The sequence below is a fragment of the Bos indicus genome, chromosome X (assembly GCF_029378745.1).
Source record: "Bos indicus isolate NIAB-ARS_2022 breed Sahiwal x Tharparkar chromosome X, NIAB-ARS_B.indTharparkar_mat_pri_1.0, whole genome shotgun sequence".
NCBI lineage: Eukaryota > Metazoa > Chordata > Mammalia > Artiodactyla > Bovidae > Bos > Bos indicus.
Window position 1 is genome coordinate 148,444,545 of NC_091789.1, and position 15,945 is coordinate 148,460,489.

Below are 15,945 nucleotides of genomic sequence, written 5' to 3' on the forward strand. Positions count from 1 at the left end.
AGGGACTGTAGCCCTCCAGGCTCCTCTGTCCTTGGGATTTCCCAGGCAAGAATAGTGGCGTGGGTTACTATTTCCTGTTGCAGGAAGTCTTCGTAACCTAGGGATTGAATCAGCATCTCTTGCTTTGCTAGTGGACTCTTTACCGCTAGCCTATAAAATGTATAGGTTTCTGATATGGTCGTGTATTGTGAATATTTCAGATTCACATTGCCTCATACAAAGCCTCAGTGAGACATTTCCTTATACTATCAAAAGAAATAGGGCTTCCCTGGTAGCTCAGTTGGTAAAGAGTCCGCCTGCAATGCAGGAGACCCCAGTTCGATTCCTGGGTTGGGAAGATCTACTGGAGAAGGGACAGGCTACCCACTCCAGTATTCTTAGGTTTCCCTTATGGCTCAGCTGGTGAAGAATCCGCCTGCAATGTGGGAGACCTGGATTCAGTCTCTGAGTTGGGAAGATCTCCTGGAGAAGGGAATGCCTACCCACTCCAGTATTCTTGGGTCTCCCTTATGGCTCAGCTGATAAAGAATCCACCTGCAATGCAGGAGACCTGGGCTCGATCCCTGGGTCAGGAAGATCTGCCGGAGAAGGGATAGGCTACCCATTCAAGTATTCCGGCCTGGAGAATTCCACGGACTCTGTAGTCCATGGGGTTGCAAAGAGTTGGACACGACTGAGCGACTTTCACTTTCTTTTCAAATGAAAGAAAAACCATTGTAACTATTGTTTATATCATATAACCCTTTCTGCCATGAAAAGGTGCTGTTCTCTTGCTTCTATGTACAGGGAGGAGAAGCAAACAAGGAACAACGTGTCCCGTGAAATATCTTTCCAAGTAGCAGCGATGCTGTGGCAGTGTACTCTGTTAGGTGACGACCCCAAAATCTCCTGTCTTCCTCTGCAGGCTTTCTGAGCACCGGCGATCAGGCGGCCAAGGGCAACTATGGGCTTCTGGACCAGATCCAAGCCTTACGCTGGATCGAGGAGAACGTCGGGGCCTTCGGTGGGGACCCCAAGAGAGTCACCATCTTCGGCTCGGGCGCAGGCGCCTCCTGCGTCAGCCTCTTGACCTTGTCTCACTATTCAGAAGGTAAGAAGAGCGTCCCTCATGCTGGGCAGGGGACCCCTGGGGCTAAGAGCTGAACCCCCTTTGTGAACTCCATAGATTTCTTTTTTTATGTTGATATCATTTCATTTTATTATATATATATTGCTAAGTCGCTTCAGTGGTGTCTGACTCTGTGCGACCCTCTGGACTGCAGCCCACCAGGCTCCTCTGTCCATGGGATTCTCTAGGCAAGAATACAGGAGTGGGTTGCCATTACCTTCTCCAATTATATATATATATGCTGCTGCTGCTGCTAAGTCGCTTCAGTCGTGTCCGACTCTGTGTGACCCCATAGACGGCAGCCCACCAGGCTCCCCCGTCCCTGGGATTCTCCAGGCAAGAACACTGGAGTGGGTTGCCATTTCCTTCTCCAATGCATGAAAGTGAAAAGTGGAAGTGAAGTCTCTCAGTCGTGCCCGACTCTAGCGACCCCATGGACTGCAGCCCACCAGGCTCCTCCATCCACAGGATTTTTCCAGGCAGGAGTACTGGAGTGCGGTGCCATTGCCTTCTCTGATATATATATATATATGTATAATAACATACAATAAAAATAATGGAAAGCAGTGATTTTTCCAAAGAAATTCTCAAGTTGGCCTTCTGTTCTACCCTTTGATTCCAATCTGTTGCACATTTTTTTTTTTTGCACTTTTGTTTTCTTAAATTGCTTTACAATATTGTGTTGGCCCCTGCCACACATCAGCATGAGTCAGCCTCAGGTATACTATGTGGGGCAGCATGGAAGCATGGGATCCTACAGATTCCTGGCTGTTGCTATTTGGTCACCAAGTCATGTCCGACTTTTATCGACCCTGTGGGCTGCAGCACTCCAGGCTTCCCTGTCCATCACCAACTCCCAGAGTTTGCTCAAACTCATGTCCATTGAGTCGGGGAAGCCACCCAGCCATCTCATCCTCTGTGGCATATACGTGACCATATGTAAAATAGACAGCAAGGAGGAATTTGCCGAGTGATACAGGGAACTCAGCACAGTATTCTGTGATTAACCTAGGGGGATGGAGTAGGGTAGGAGATTACAGGGGGCTTCAGGTGGGTGAAATGCTTCCCTGGTGGCTCAGACGGTAAAGCGTCTGCCTACAATACGGGAGACCCGGGTTTAATCCCTGGGTTGGGAAGATCTCCTGGAGAAGGAAATGGCAATCCACTCCAGTATTCTTGGCTGGAAAATCCCACGGATGGAGAAACCTGGTAGGCTATACAGTCCATGGGGTCCCAAAGAGTCGGACAGGACTGAGCGAATTCCCTTTCAGGTGGGTGAAAGTGAAAGAAAGTGAAGTCGCTCAGTCGTGTCCAACTCTTTGCGACCCCATGGACTGCCTATCAGGCTCCTGCGTCCATGGGATTCTCCAGGCAAGAATACTGCAGTGGGTGGCCATTTCCTTCTCCGGGGGATCTTCCTGACCCAGGGATTGAACCCAGGTCTCCTGCATTGTAGGCACATGCTTTACCATCTGAGCCACCAGGGAAGTCGTGGGTGGGGACATATATATATACCTTTGGAGTTCTTATTCAGGACACAGGCAGGTGGGACCGTGGTGCCTCTTTAAACCTCCACAGAAAATGCCCCAAAGGACTTCCCTGGTGGCCCAGTGGTTAAGACGCCACACAACCAGTGCAGGAAGCCCGGGATTTCAGAAGTAGATTCCAGCATGCCATAACTAAGACCCAGTGAAGTGAAAACGTGTTAGTCATTCAGTCGTGTCCGACTCTTTGCAACCCCATGGACTGTAGCCAACCAGGCTCCTCTGTCCGTGGGATTTTCCAGGCAAGGATACTGGAGTGGGTTGTCATTCCCTTCTCCAGGACATCTTCCCTACCCAGGGATTGAACCCAGGTCTCTTGCGTTGCAAGCAGACTCTCTACCAACTGAGCCACCAGAGAAGACCATACTGCCAAATAAATTAATGAATTTAGAAAAAAGAAGAAAATGCCCCAAATTACGTGTATCCACGTCCTCTTCTAACGTGGCTTGCTTTCTGATTTTTCTAATTGAGGTATAATTTGACGTACACCATTATATGTATTTCCTGGAGAAGGAAACAGCAACCCACTTCAGTATTCTTTCCTGAGAAATCCCATGGACGGAGGATCCTGGCTTCCATGGGGTCGCAAAGAATTGGAAATGACTGAGTGACTAATACTTGCACTTGCGTTATATATATTTAATAATATACATTTAAAATAATGATGACTTTCAACTGTACAAGGTAAGAATTCAATCTACGTATGTAGTGCAAAGCAACCCCCACCATAAGTCCAATCAACATTCATCACCGTTGAGTTAAAAACTGTTTTTCTTCTCATCAGAATTTTAAGATCCACTCTCTTGGCAACTTTTAAACATGCAGTACAGGCTTCCCTGGTGGCTCAGTGGTAACGAATCTGCCTGCCAGAGCAGGAACCCAGCTTTGGGTCGGGAAGATCCTCTGGAGGAGGAAATGGCAACCCACTCGAGTATCCTTGCCTGGAGAATGCCATGGACAGAGGAGCCTGGTGGGTTACAGCCCAGGGGGTCGCAAAAAGTCAGACACAGCTTAGAGACCAAAAAGCAACAACTAGTATTATTAGCAATGTTAACAAGGTTGTTTTTTTTTTCACTTAAGACTCATGACCGACAGCGGTTGCTTATCATCACTGGATGAAAATGACTTCTGTAGAAATGTTTGTACCCTGGGTTTGCCTATCTGAGTTTATTTGGTGAACTTTAAATGTTATTAACATCAGTTTTCAACTTGGAAGAAGTGTGAGAGGGAATTAGTATTTGGATGATGGTTGCAGACTTGTATGTTTCATAAACACCATTTGCAGCCACATGCTTATAGACTTAGGTCTTTGTTGCAAACTTAACTCAAGGTGATTCCCTCTGGTCCTTTGTTGCTGGATAGATAAGAGATTTTTAAAATAGAAATGAACAGGGGTCCGGTGCAGGAGGTCTGGAAGCAGTGGAATAACTTCCTGACACTCCCTTCAAAAACGAAACAAAAAGAACAACAAAATTAAAAAGTGCAGCCCTGGGATAACTTTTGCAAGTCCAGGTGGACATTGACAATCATAATCTGAATCTTCAAGGTCGTTGTTATATTTGCTTCTGTGTCCATTTGCTGGTTTAAGAATTTCCCCATATCTGTGTGAACTATGTATATCGATACACCTGAACTTTAAAGGAATTCTTATTCTTTAAAGAGTCTAAACTGAAAGTGAAGTCGCTCAGTCGTGTCCGACTCTTTTCGACCCCGTGGACTGTAGCCCACCAGGCTCCTCCATCCATGGGATTCTCCAGGCAAGAATACTGGAGTGGGTTGCCATTTCCTTTTCCAAGGGATCTTCCCGACCCAGGGATCGAACCCAGGTCTCCCGCATTGCAGGCAGACGCTTTAACCTCTGAGACACCAGGGAAGCCCATAAAAAAAAAAAAAAAAGTCTAGCACTATCTTCGGAGAAGGCAATGGCACCCCACTCCAGTACTCTTGCCTGGAAAATCCCATGGACGGAGGAGCCTGGTGGGCTGCAGTCCATGGGGTTGCTAAAAGTCGGACACGACTGAGTGACTTCACTCTCACTTTTCACTTTCATGCATTGGAGAAGGAAATGGCAACCCACTCCAGTGTTCTTGCTTGGAGAATCCCAGGGACGGGGGAGCCTGGTGGGCTGCCGTCTATGGGGTCGCACAGAGTCGGACACGACTGAAGCGACTTAGCAGCAGCAGCAGCAGCAGCACCATCTTTCTTTAAAAATATGTACCTCTCTTTAAAAATGTGTATCTTTCTTTAAAAATATGTGCTGTTTAGTTGCAAGGTCATGTCTGATTCTTTTGCAACCCCATGGACTGTAGCCCACCGGGCTCCTCTGTCCATAGGACTTCCCAGGCAAGAATACTGCAGTGGGTTGCCATGCTTGCCTGGGGATCTTCGTGACCCAGGGGTAAAACCTGACTCTCTTATATCTCCTGCACTGACTACTTGCTTTCTTTTACAAATATGTATCTTTCTTTATAAAGACATTTCTTTGAAGATATAGTGGGAGGAATAAATTGGGAGGCTGGAGTTGACATATACACACACTACTCTAAATAAAATGGGTAACTAATCACAACCTACTGCACAGCATAGGGAACCCTACTTGAAACTCTATAGCAACCTACGTGGGAAAAGTCTAAAAACGAGTAGACGTATGTATATGTGTAACTGATTGGCTTTGCTGGACACTTGAAACAGACGCACCATTGGACATCAAGCGTACTCCAATAAAATTTCTTTAATGAAAAAAAACGTACCATATAAACGTGCTAAAAAAAGAGGGGGAAATATAATTGTGTTGTGTGACAGCATGCAGTGTTTTTTTTTTTTTTTTTTTTCCACTACCTGCACTGTTGTGGACAAGTTTCTGCATTGATGACTTCATTAGCAGTGTGCGCTTGATGATTATTTTTAAGTCTTCTGAAGTCTGAATTTTTTTTTTCTTCATATATATATTTTATTGAAGAATAGTTGACTTACAATGCACAGGTGTACAGCAAGGTGATTCTACTATCCATACACACTCATGTGTCCATGTATATCATTTTCTATTATAGGTTATGACAGCATATGACTACAGTTTCGTGCTCTATATAGTAAACCTTGGTGACTTGTTGCTTATCTATTTTTTTTTTTACTTAGAAATGTAGCATTCTATTCATACTAAGTCGAACAAGTGAAATCTGAATGTCTTGATTCTTTATTTAAAAAATGACTGTGGAGGAGTTGAATGGAAGGCTTACGTTTTATATTAACCTTTTATTCAAAAAGGAAAAAAGAAATGAGTACGTTAGATCCTTAGCGATAACGATTCCTATACCATTTCAGAAGATGATTATGCTTTCCCATCTGTCCGTGGCTGTCATCACAGTTCTCAATTTACAAAAGAGTCAGGTCCAACTTCAGGAGTAATCACACACATGTCAGCCAACACTAGTGGAGGAGGTGTTAATTACTTAAATCAATAGATAGAAGTGATTACGGGAGTGCCTTGCATGGGTCATTCCTACAAAGCAGCTCTCCAGTTACAGTCCAACAGTACAGAATCAGGACTTACCAGTCAAAACACAGCCAGACTGCTGACCTTGGAATTCCCCTTCTGGTGGCAGCGCTTAATGAAATCAACATAAAGAAGGGAAAAGGGTATTCTCATGCAAAAATGTCCACCACAGTATTCTCAGGGCAAAGAATGAAACAAAAACCTACAAGACTGAAAAGATAAGAACGTTATAAGGAACATGTGCACTTCCTCAAAGGAGTGATAATTTGCTCCGAGAATTGTGGTTAAAATATGCATGAGACCGGCCCACCCAGTGTGAAGGGGTCATTCAGCAATCCATCACCTTGACTGGGTAACACTTGACCCTGTCGTGGACAAGGATGCCATTCCAGGCACTTCTCAGACCCTGATGGAGCAGGGAGAGTTCCTTAATTATGACATCCAATATACTATGCAGGTATCAGGCACAATTGGAAAAGGCTCTGTTTGCTGGGAAAAACTGAAGGCAAAAGCTGAACCGGGTGGGTGGCAGTGAATCAGATGGTTGGATGGCATCACCGACTCAGTGAACATGAATTTGAGCAAACTGCGGGAGAGAGTGAAGGACAGGGAAGCCTGGCGTGCTGTAGTCCACGGGGTGGCAAAGATTTGGACCGGACTTAGCGACTGAACAACAGCAAAAACTAACCGTGTTCAGATCAGTGGGATGAAAAACACCAAGAAGGGATGATACTAAAAATATTAAAGTAACTCCCATTTTATAGTATGAATTATAGGTGACATTTTCTTCAGTTTTTTTTTTTTTTTGAGTTTTATCACAGGTTATACTATCGCTTCCTTGAGAAACCAATGTATATACTACACCACTATCTCAGTCATGGCCAACAGCTGTGAGAAAGAGAGAGGAAAAGAAAATACATTCCTTCTAGCAGCATTTTTCCTAATTCTGGTTGTCTTGATTTATGACTGCCTTTATTAGGTCAAATATGGACCTTGTGTCCCTGAGGTACTTTAAGGCTGTGGTCTCCCAGCCTTTCTTGGCACCAGTTCTGTGGAAGACAGTCTTTCCAAGGACCAGAGGCTGGGGGATGCTTTCTGAATGAATCAAGAGCATTCATTACATGTATGGTGTATTTTATTCCTATTTTTATTGCATCAGATCCACCTCAGATCATCAGGCGTTAGATCCCGGAGGTCGAGGACCCCTGCTTTAAGACATTTATCTTGAGAAGCAAACACACAAGTCAATAGCTGCCCGTTTCCAGCGGAATGATAAATGTTTGGAAATTGGCCACCAAATGGGCTTGATGGTGTGTTGGGCAAAGCCAGATTTGTTTCACATTTCAATCTTGTGTGGGCAGTCCGCCAATCTTTAGAATCACATTTATCCCGATGGCAGTGATATTTCTTTCATCCTTGGTTGCACGGGAGACCTTAAACATGGAGAGGACATGAGCTGGTGGACTCCAGGCTGAATGCTTTATTCTTCCAGCAACTCGTGTGGCACTGGGACTAGATCCTTCGGGGGTTCTGAGCAAAGGCAGGAAGAGATAAGGAACAGAATACTGTGATCTTGTAGCCCTTCATCTCTTGTACTGGAGTAGTACAATGGCACCCCACTCCAGTACTCTTGCCTGGAAAATCCCAGGGACAGAGGAGCCTGGAAGGCTGCAGTCCATGGGGTCGCTGAGGCTTGGACACGACTGAGCGACTTCACTTTCACTTTTCAGTTTCATGCATTGGAGAAGGAAATGGCAACCCACTCCAGTGTTCTTGCCTGGAGAATCCCAGGGACGGGGGAGCCTGGTGGGCTGCCGTCTGTGGGGTCGCACAGAGTCGGACACGACTGAAGCGACTTAGCAGCAGCAGCAGTGACAAGTACACTCTACTGGAGACTACCCTGGTGGTCCAATCATGAAGACTTCTCCTTCCAATGGAGGGGCTGTGAGTTTTGTATCTGATCAGGGAACTAAGATCCCACATGTCCCACAACAAAACCAAAACATGAAACAGAAGCAATACTGTAACAAATTCAACCAAGACTTTCCTCAGTGACTCTAAAGAATCTTCCTGCAACGTAGGAGACCCAGCTTTGATCCCTGGCTTGGGAAGATCCCCTGGAAGAAGGGAATGGCAACCTACTCCAGAATTCTTGCCTGGAGAACCCCATGGACAGAGGAGCCTGGTGGGCTACAGCCCATGGGGTCGCAGAGAGTTGAACACGACTGAGTGACCAACACTCTGACTTAAAAGTGGTCCATTAAAAAAAAATTAAAACATTTTCTTTTAAATACTTTTGCTTCTCTCTGGACACTCACATACTAGACTGATTGGATTGTAAATTTTAAGCTACACAGATTTTTACTTGTAAAACACCCCAAAAGTTTTTAAACCGTTTCTCATCAAATGAAATATTTAAAATGTAGCAGGGTAAGTTGTACCAAAGTCTGGGTTTTGAAAGGATGCCATTTTGAGATTAATGACTTTTTTCTTTTGGGAAAGAAAGTATGTTATAGTGGGGGCATTCAAGTGAAGGTTTCTTTAGGAATAGCTAATGTGATGGATTTATTTTAATTGCAATTTTTTTAGCACCTTCAGTGTATGGAGTGTGGAAATTAAAATGCATTCCAGAATGTTGTGCTCTGAACTTGATATCGATGGAATCCCCCCAACCCCTCTGCCCAATAAAGTGGTACCCGGTTTTGCCAGTAAGGCAAAATGGCCTTTGACCTCTTATGACCTCAAAGCATGTTTTAGGGGATGGAGGGGGTGTGATCACTCTGGGAAGCTTTATTTATAACATCTAAGGATGGAGCCATATTGTACGCAGTCAGGGAAGAGGAGAGGGATTGTATCTTTTATGACCACTGCCGCCAGAGTGTAAAGGCAGTTTCATTTCCCTAAATTGTGGTGTGTGTGTGAGAGAGCATCCTTCAAGTCCAGCGAGAAGGGGAGGGGAGGGCCCAAGAACCAGAGAGATATGAGAGAGAGATGCTGAGAGGGCTGCAGTGCTCCTGCATCCAGAAACTCACGTGCCCCCGCGGGACAGTCAGAGCCGTCTTTGCCGGGTGGAAGGCTGCCCTTCTGTCTCTTTGGTTTTCATCTGCGTGTCCACAATTTCGTGTTTTCATCTGTGTGTCCTGCGTTTCGCCCCTGCAGGTCTCTTCCAGAAGGCCATTATCCAGAGTGGGACCGCCTTGTCCAGCTGGGCCGTCAACTACCAGCCCGCCAAGTACACTCGGATCCTGGCAGACAAGGTGGGCTGCAACATGCTGGACACCACAGACATGGTGGAGTGCCTTCGGAACAAGAACTACCGGGAGCTCATCCAGCAGACCATCACGCCGGCCACCTACCACATCTCCTTCGGGCCCGTCATCGACGGGGACGTCATCCCCGACGACCCTCAGATCCTCATGGAGCAGGGCGAGTTCCTCAACTACGACATCATGCTCGGCGTCAACCAGGGCGAGGGGCTCAAGTTCGTGGACGGCATCGTGGACCACGAAGACGGCGTCACGCCCAACGACTTCGACTTCTCCGTGTCCAACTTTGTGGACAACTTGTACGGCTACCCGGAGGGCAAAGACACCCTGCGGGAGACCATCAAGTTCATGTACACGGACTGGGCGGACAAGGAGAACCCCGAGACGCGCCGCAAAACCCTGGTGGCCCTGTTCACGGACCACCAGTGGGTGGCCCCCGCCGTGGCCACCGCCGACCTGCACGCCCAGTACGGCTCGCCCACCTATTTCTATGCCTTCTACCACCACTGCCAAAGCGAGATGAAGCCCAGCTGGGCGGACTCGGCCCACGGCGACGAGGTCCCCTACGTCTTCGGCATCCCCATGATCGGTCCCACCGAGCTCTTCAGCTGCAACTTCTCCAAGAACGACGTGATGCTCAGTGCGGTGGTCATGACGTACTGGACCAACTTCGCCAAGACCGGGTACGTTCTTCTCCCCTCCGCCATCACGCTGTTGCCTGTCTGGTTCCTCCTTCTGCATGCGTTTTCTGTAGCCAGCTTGACCATGGTCCGCAGGCTCGCACGCACCTGCCCACCCAGTCCTGAGAATAGTCATTTCCGCCACCCCGCCTCCAACATAGAGGGAGACCTCGGTTCTTCGTTACCCTTGAGTCCTTCTCTGTGAAGCCAGGGTTTTTTGGTTACTGCAGTATTCCCTGCCATGTTGAAAATTCTCCATTGGGTCCATGCTGGGGTAGGAGCTAATCATTCTGGGCTATTCTGTTGAACATCATCAAGCTGGAGTTTCAAACCTCGGTTTTGACCTTGTCTGGTGGGGGCTTTAGATACACTTGGCTGTTCCGCTCAGAGTTGAGTTGGAGCTTCAAAGGTAGGTACGACCCTGTCTTATTGAGGACTTAGACATCCTTGGTTGTTCCATTCAAAGTTGAGTTGGAGTTTTAAATCTAGTTAGGGCCTTGTCTTGTCAGAGATTTGGACATACTTGGCTATTTTAATCAAACCTCGAATTTCCAGTCTACACAGGATCTTGAGTTGTTTGGTCAATAACAGGGTTATCAAAATACATGTACCACAGGGAAATTGTCTTTACTGCATAGCCAAAGAGTGAATAAATCTGATAATGAATATATAGAAATACTGTTTGTGTATGTTGTATAGCTATATATTATGTATGCGTTAGCACATATAACCGTGGCTACAGTGAAAGTCACTCAGTCGTGTCCAACTCTGTGACACCATGGACTGTAGCCTGCCAGGCTCCCATGTCCATGGGATTCTCCAGGCAGAATACTGGAGTGGGTAGCCATTCCCTTGTCTTGGAGCTCTTTCCAACCCACGGATTGAACCCAGGCCTCCCGCATTGCAGGTGGAGTCTTTACTGTCTGAGCCACCACTTAACTCACAAGTGTAGAGAAATCCTGTTTGTGTATATATAAGATATATATACACACATATATGTGTGTATATACTCACGTAACATTGTCCATATGAGTTATGGGATTTATTTATATATATTTACAAATATATTTTACTTATATATAAATATTTATTCATTTTTAAATATACATATTTGCAAGTATATTTATTTCATTTATATATAAGTATATACCTTAGTTCAGTACTATATAGAAATTTCATATATTTGCCTAGATTTATCTGTATATCTCTCCACGTACATATATAGAAAGCTCATTAGCGAAATGCAGCAGAAAATATACAAGAGTTACATACGCAGTGGGGTCCACCCATCTTCCCTGGAGCAGATTCTCTGCAGACAGTGAGATAAAACACCCCCCAACATCTCAAGCAGCCCCCAGTATCACAGAATCGTCTCATTTTCTCTCTTGTCGAGTAACTTAATTGTGGGAAATAATGAGGTGTCCTTGAGTTCTACCTGTGTGTACTTCTGTGATTAACCTTGAGCTCCGGGTTCTGAATTTAAAACGAAGATGCTAAATCTTCCTGTCGACCACCAGCAGTGGGAGAACGGTGGGGGTGGGTTAGGAGCAGAATTGGGCCCCCTACATTGCAGCCTCACACAGCCCTGGTGAGGGAATGTGGGGAGGTGCAGAGGGTTAGCAGATTTGGGGACCCCATGGATCATAACCCAGCAGGCTCCTCTGTCCATGGGATTCTCCAGGCAAGAATACTGGAGTGGATTGCCATTCAGAGTGTTAGCAGATTTTGGGACCCCATGGACCACAACGCAGCAGGCTCCTCTGTCCATGGCAAGAACACTGGAGTGGGTTGCCATGCCCTCCTCCAGGGGATCATCCCCACCCAGGGATAGAACCCACGTCTCCTGCATTGCAGGCAGATTCTTTACCGTCTGAGTCACCTGAGAAGCCCTTCCTTCTTTACCGTGTTTCTAAATATTCTCTGTTGGGAAGTGGTTTCTCAGTTTTAAGTTCCTAGGAAAAGACTTGAGTTTTTTTCCTGAGCAGCAAACGGTTGTGTGTGAAGGCCCATGTCGAGTGCTCCCATTTTACGAGTTTGATCTAAAGAAGACAGCGGGGAAACAGGGAAGGTCACAGCCATCGCAGGTAGAGATGCTCCTCTGTCACCGCGAGGATCTGTCTTCCACGGGGAGATAATTTCAGTCAAGTCAGCAAGTGTCAATGTTTTTACGTAGCCTTGTTTCTTAGATCCCTGGGGCTGCAGCAACACATCACCAAATGTTTGCCTTGCAACAACATAAGTATATTGTTGCTCAGTTCTCAAGGCTTGAAGTCCACACTGAAGGTGGGGCTGGTTGACCTCCATCCCAGACCTGTCGGGGGATGTTCCTGTGATGATTCTTAGCTCCTGGTGGTTTGATGGTAGTCTTTGCTTCAGCCTGACTTAAAGGTACATCTCTGCAAGCTCTGGATCTCTCACCACATGGCCCTCTCCCAGCATGTCTGTCATCACATGGCCAACTTCCTCTGTTTATTGCAATATGGTTCATTTACAATGTGGCGTTAATTTCTGCTGTACAACAAACTGATTCAATTATATATATATATATGTATATAAAATATATACACACATGGTTTTTCATCTTCTTTTTCATTCTATTTTTGCTTTTCTTGTTGTTAGTTGCTCATTAATGTCCAATACTTTGCAACTCTATGAATCATAGCCCTCCAGGGTCCTCTGTCCCTGAGATTCTACAGGCAAGAATACTGGAGTGGGGGGCCATGCCCTCCTCATCGAGCACATGTATACCTATTTTTTTAGTTGAGAGAAGTGCTCAATATATCTTCTGTGTGCTAAGTCTCTTCAGTCGTGTCTGACTCTTTTAGGACCCCATGGACTGTAGCCCGCCAGGCTCCTCTGTCCATGGGATCCTCCAGGCAGGAATACTGGAGTGGGTGGCCGTTTCCTCCTCCAGGGGATCTTCCCTGCCCAGCGATCAAACCCGCATCTCCTGCCTTAGCAGGCGGATTCTTTCCCACTGAGCCAGCAGGGAAACCCTTCTTCTGGTTTATCGCAGGATACTGACTGTGGTTCCCTAAGCTCTGCGTTATCCATCCTGTATATAATGGTTGGTATCTGCTCATCGCAAACTCCTGCCCCATCCTTTTACCTGCTTCCCCTCCCCCTCAGCAACCTTGAGTCTGGCCACTTATGTCTATGAGTCTGTTTCCAAGCTAAGTTCGTGTCATATTTTATATTCCACATATAACTGATATCATATGGTATTTATCTTCTTGTGACTTACTTCACTTCGTACGATGACCTCCACGTAGGTCCATGCCCCACATGGCCACAGATGCTATTGTTTCCTTCTTCTTTTTTTTTTTTTATTATGACCACCTTCTTATAAGGCCACCAATCACATGGGTTTAGGAGTCCATCCTGCTCCAGTATGACCTCATCTTTTTTTGTTGTTTTTCAATTTCTGGCCACACCCCTTGGCTTGCAGAATCTTAGTTCTCTGACCAGGGGTCGAACCTGGGCCCTCTGCTGTGGAAACACAGAGTCCTAACCGGTGGAAGTCCTGGTATAACCTCGTTTTCCCTTGACGGAGGGCACATCTGCAATGACCCTGTTTGCAATAACAGCACCCTGCAGGGACCTGGGGGTTAAGGCTTAAGCATGTCTTAATTTGATGGGGGTGCACTTCTGTGCATAACCCCTTTTAAAGGCAGGACAAATGCCCAGTTACATCAGGGAACTCAGATACATGGGTGCTCTTGGCAACTTTTGCCTTCCCTTGAAGCAAAGAACATTCCGTGCACTGTGGCCACGCCCATCCGTGATGGTAACAGCCTAACCCATCGTCACTCCATAATATCTAAACACAACATCGTGACTCACCTTTGTGACAGCCACCCACTTTCTATTTCTCTTACGTGTTTTGGGGAAAAGTTTTTACATGACTTTCTTAAATGGAAAGCTAGGATCGTTCATCACCCATTTAACAGAGCCATTAAAGAAAACTGAAAAATCCAAATAAAGCCATTAAACTCTCATTAGCTGTTCTCGCCTGCCAAAGGCTCTGAGATGAATTCTCTCTCAGTGTTATAAAAACAGAAAAAGAAAGAAAAAGGTAAAGGGAATTAATTAATGCCATCAGATGGTAGAGAAATACTTAGACCAAATGGGTACTTTAACCAGAACCTGTGGGCGACTAAGCTAGGATTGCAAATGTTGAGTGTTTGAAATGTTGAGTGTTTTTTTTTTTAAGGTATGACTCTTTTTTTTGTTTGTTTTGGTTTGTTTATTCATTTAGGGAAATTGAATTACTTCTACGTATTGAAAGTGTTTATCTGAGGGAATTTGTTTACTCTTCTAGATCTATTTTAACTGTAATCAGAATATCAGGGTAACGCGTTGAGTGGTTTTTAATGCTGTAATTCCATTTTCTAAAATCACTGGGGCAGATGCCTGTGGTCCACGCCCCTCATCTGAGGAACGTAGCCTTGGAGATACAGAGTAACTTGGGCTTGATGGCTGCTCCAGGTCACTCTTATGGGCGTTAGTGGGGTGTGTTTAGTATGCTTTGGGATTTCATAAAGTTGCTGGTGTACAAGACTAAGAAATAAGGATGCAGCTTGGAGGAATAGCCCCATCTTCTGACCGGAGTCCAAAACTTCAGGTAGAGATGTCATTGCAGTAGCAAGTTGAGACTGACTGATGGATGGCCTTGGAAGTTAGTCTGAAGAATCTGGACTTTATCCAAGCCGGAGCTATTTTTGCTCCCGGGGTCCACGTGGAGCGTGGCTGAGATCATCCTTGGAGACGTTAATGCAGTGAGTTTTCACAACTCGTTTGAAAGGCCATTGGAGTGACTCGAGTCGTCTTCCAAAGAAGTTACTCAGACCTTCCTCTGACCTACAGTGCAAATGTGCAATTTCAGATGTAACTTGGGGAGGACCACTATTGAGTGGTGTCTGGTTAACCAGAAAACGGGAGACTGAGCTGATGGCACAGATGGTGACCGAGGTGTTTGCCAACGGATGACACGGCTTCACGGGTGGTCGCTAGTTAATTCTCTAAAAGACTTCAATTTATTTAACTGCTTACTTCAAATAGGATAATGGTGTAAGCGGCCATGTGTGGAAGAGGTATTCTTTTCACTAGGGGCTAAAAAGTGGTCCTGCTATGGAAAGTGTGGTACCATTGTCCCAATAAGGGAGAGGCATGGGGTAAACCATCTCTGATGTCTTGAGGGGTCTCACAGCTTATCTGATGTCCCTCAGGGAGCAGCCATGGGATAAACCATCTCTGATGTCATGAAGGGTCTCACAGCTTATCTGATGTCCCTCAGGGAGCAGCCATGGGATAAACCATCTCTGATGTCATGAGGGGTCTCACAGCTTATCTGATGTCCCTCAGGGAGCAGCCATGGATGAACCATCTCTGATGTCATGAGGGGTCTCACACCTTATCTGATGTCAGTCAGGGAGCAGCCATGGATGAACCATCTCTGATGTCATGAGGGGTCTCACACCTTATCTGATGTCAGTCAGGGAGCAGCCATGGGATAAACCATCTCTGATGTCCTGAGGGGCCTCACACCTTATCTGATGTCCCTCAGGGAGCAGCCATGGATGAACCATCTCTGATACCATGAGGGGGTCTCACACCTTATCTGATGTCACTCAGGAAGCAGTTATGGGATAAACCATCTCTGATGTCATGAGGGGTCTCACACCTTATCTGATGTCCCTCAGGGAGCAGCCATGGCATAAACCATCTCTGATGTCATGCGGGATCTCACACCTTATCTGATGTCCCTTCAAGAGCAGCCATGGGATAAACCATTTCTGATGTCATGTGGGGGTCTCACATGTTATCTGATGTCAGTCAGGGAGCAGCCATGGAT

The 15,945-nt window shown here is 46.1% G+C and overlaps 1 protein-coding gene across 4 annotated transcripts in view; it reads left to right on the plus strand.

The window, feature by feature from the left end:
* NLGN4X (neuroligin 4 X-linked) overlaps positions 1–15,945 on the plus strand; it is a 391,254-nt gene that overhangs the window by 365,516 nt on the left and 9,793 nt on the right. For all 4 annotated transcript variants that reach the window (XM_070785160.1, XM_070785163.1, XM_070785161.1 and 1 more), the window contains 2 exons: positions 905–1,090; positions 9,305–10,094. In XM_070785160.1, coding sequence (XP_070641261.1) covers positions 905–1,090; positions 9,305–10,094 — 976 coding nt within the window. The remainder of the gene's footprint in view (positions 1–904; positions 1,091–9,304; positions 10,095–15,945) is intronic.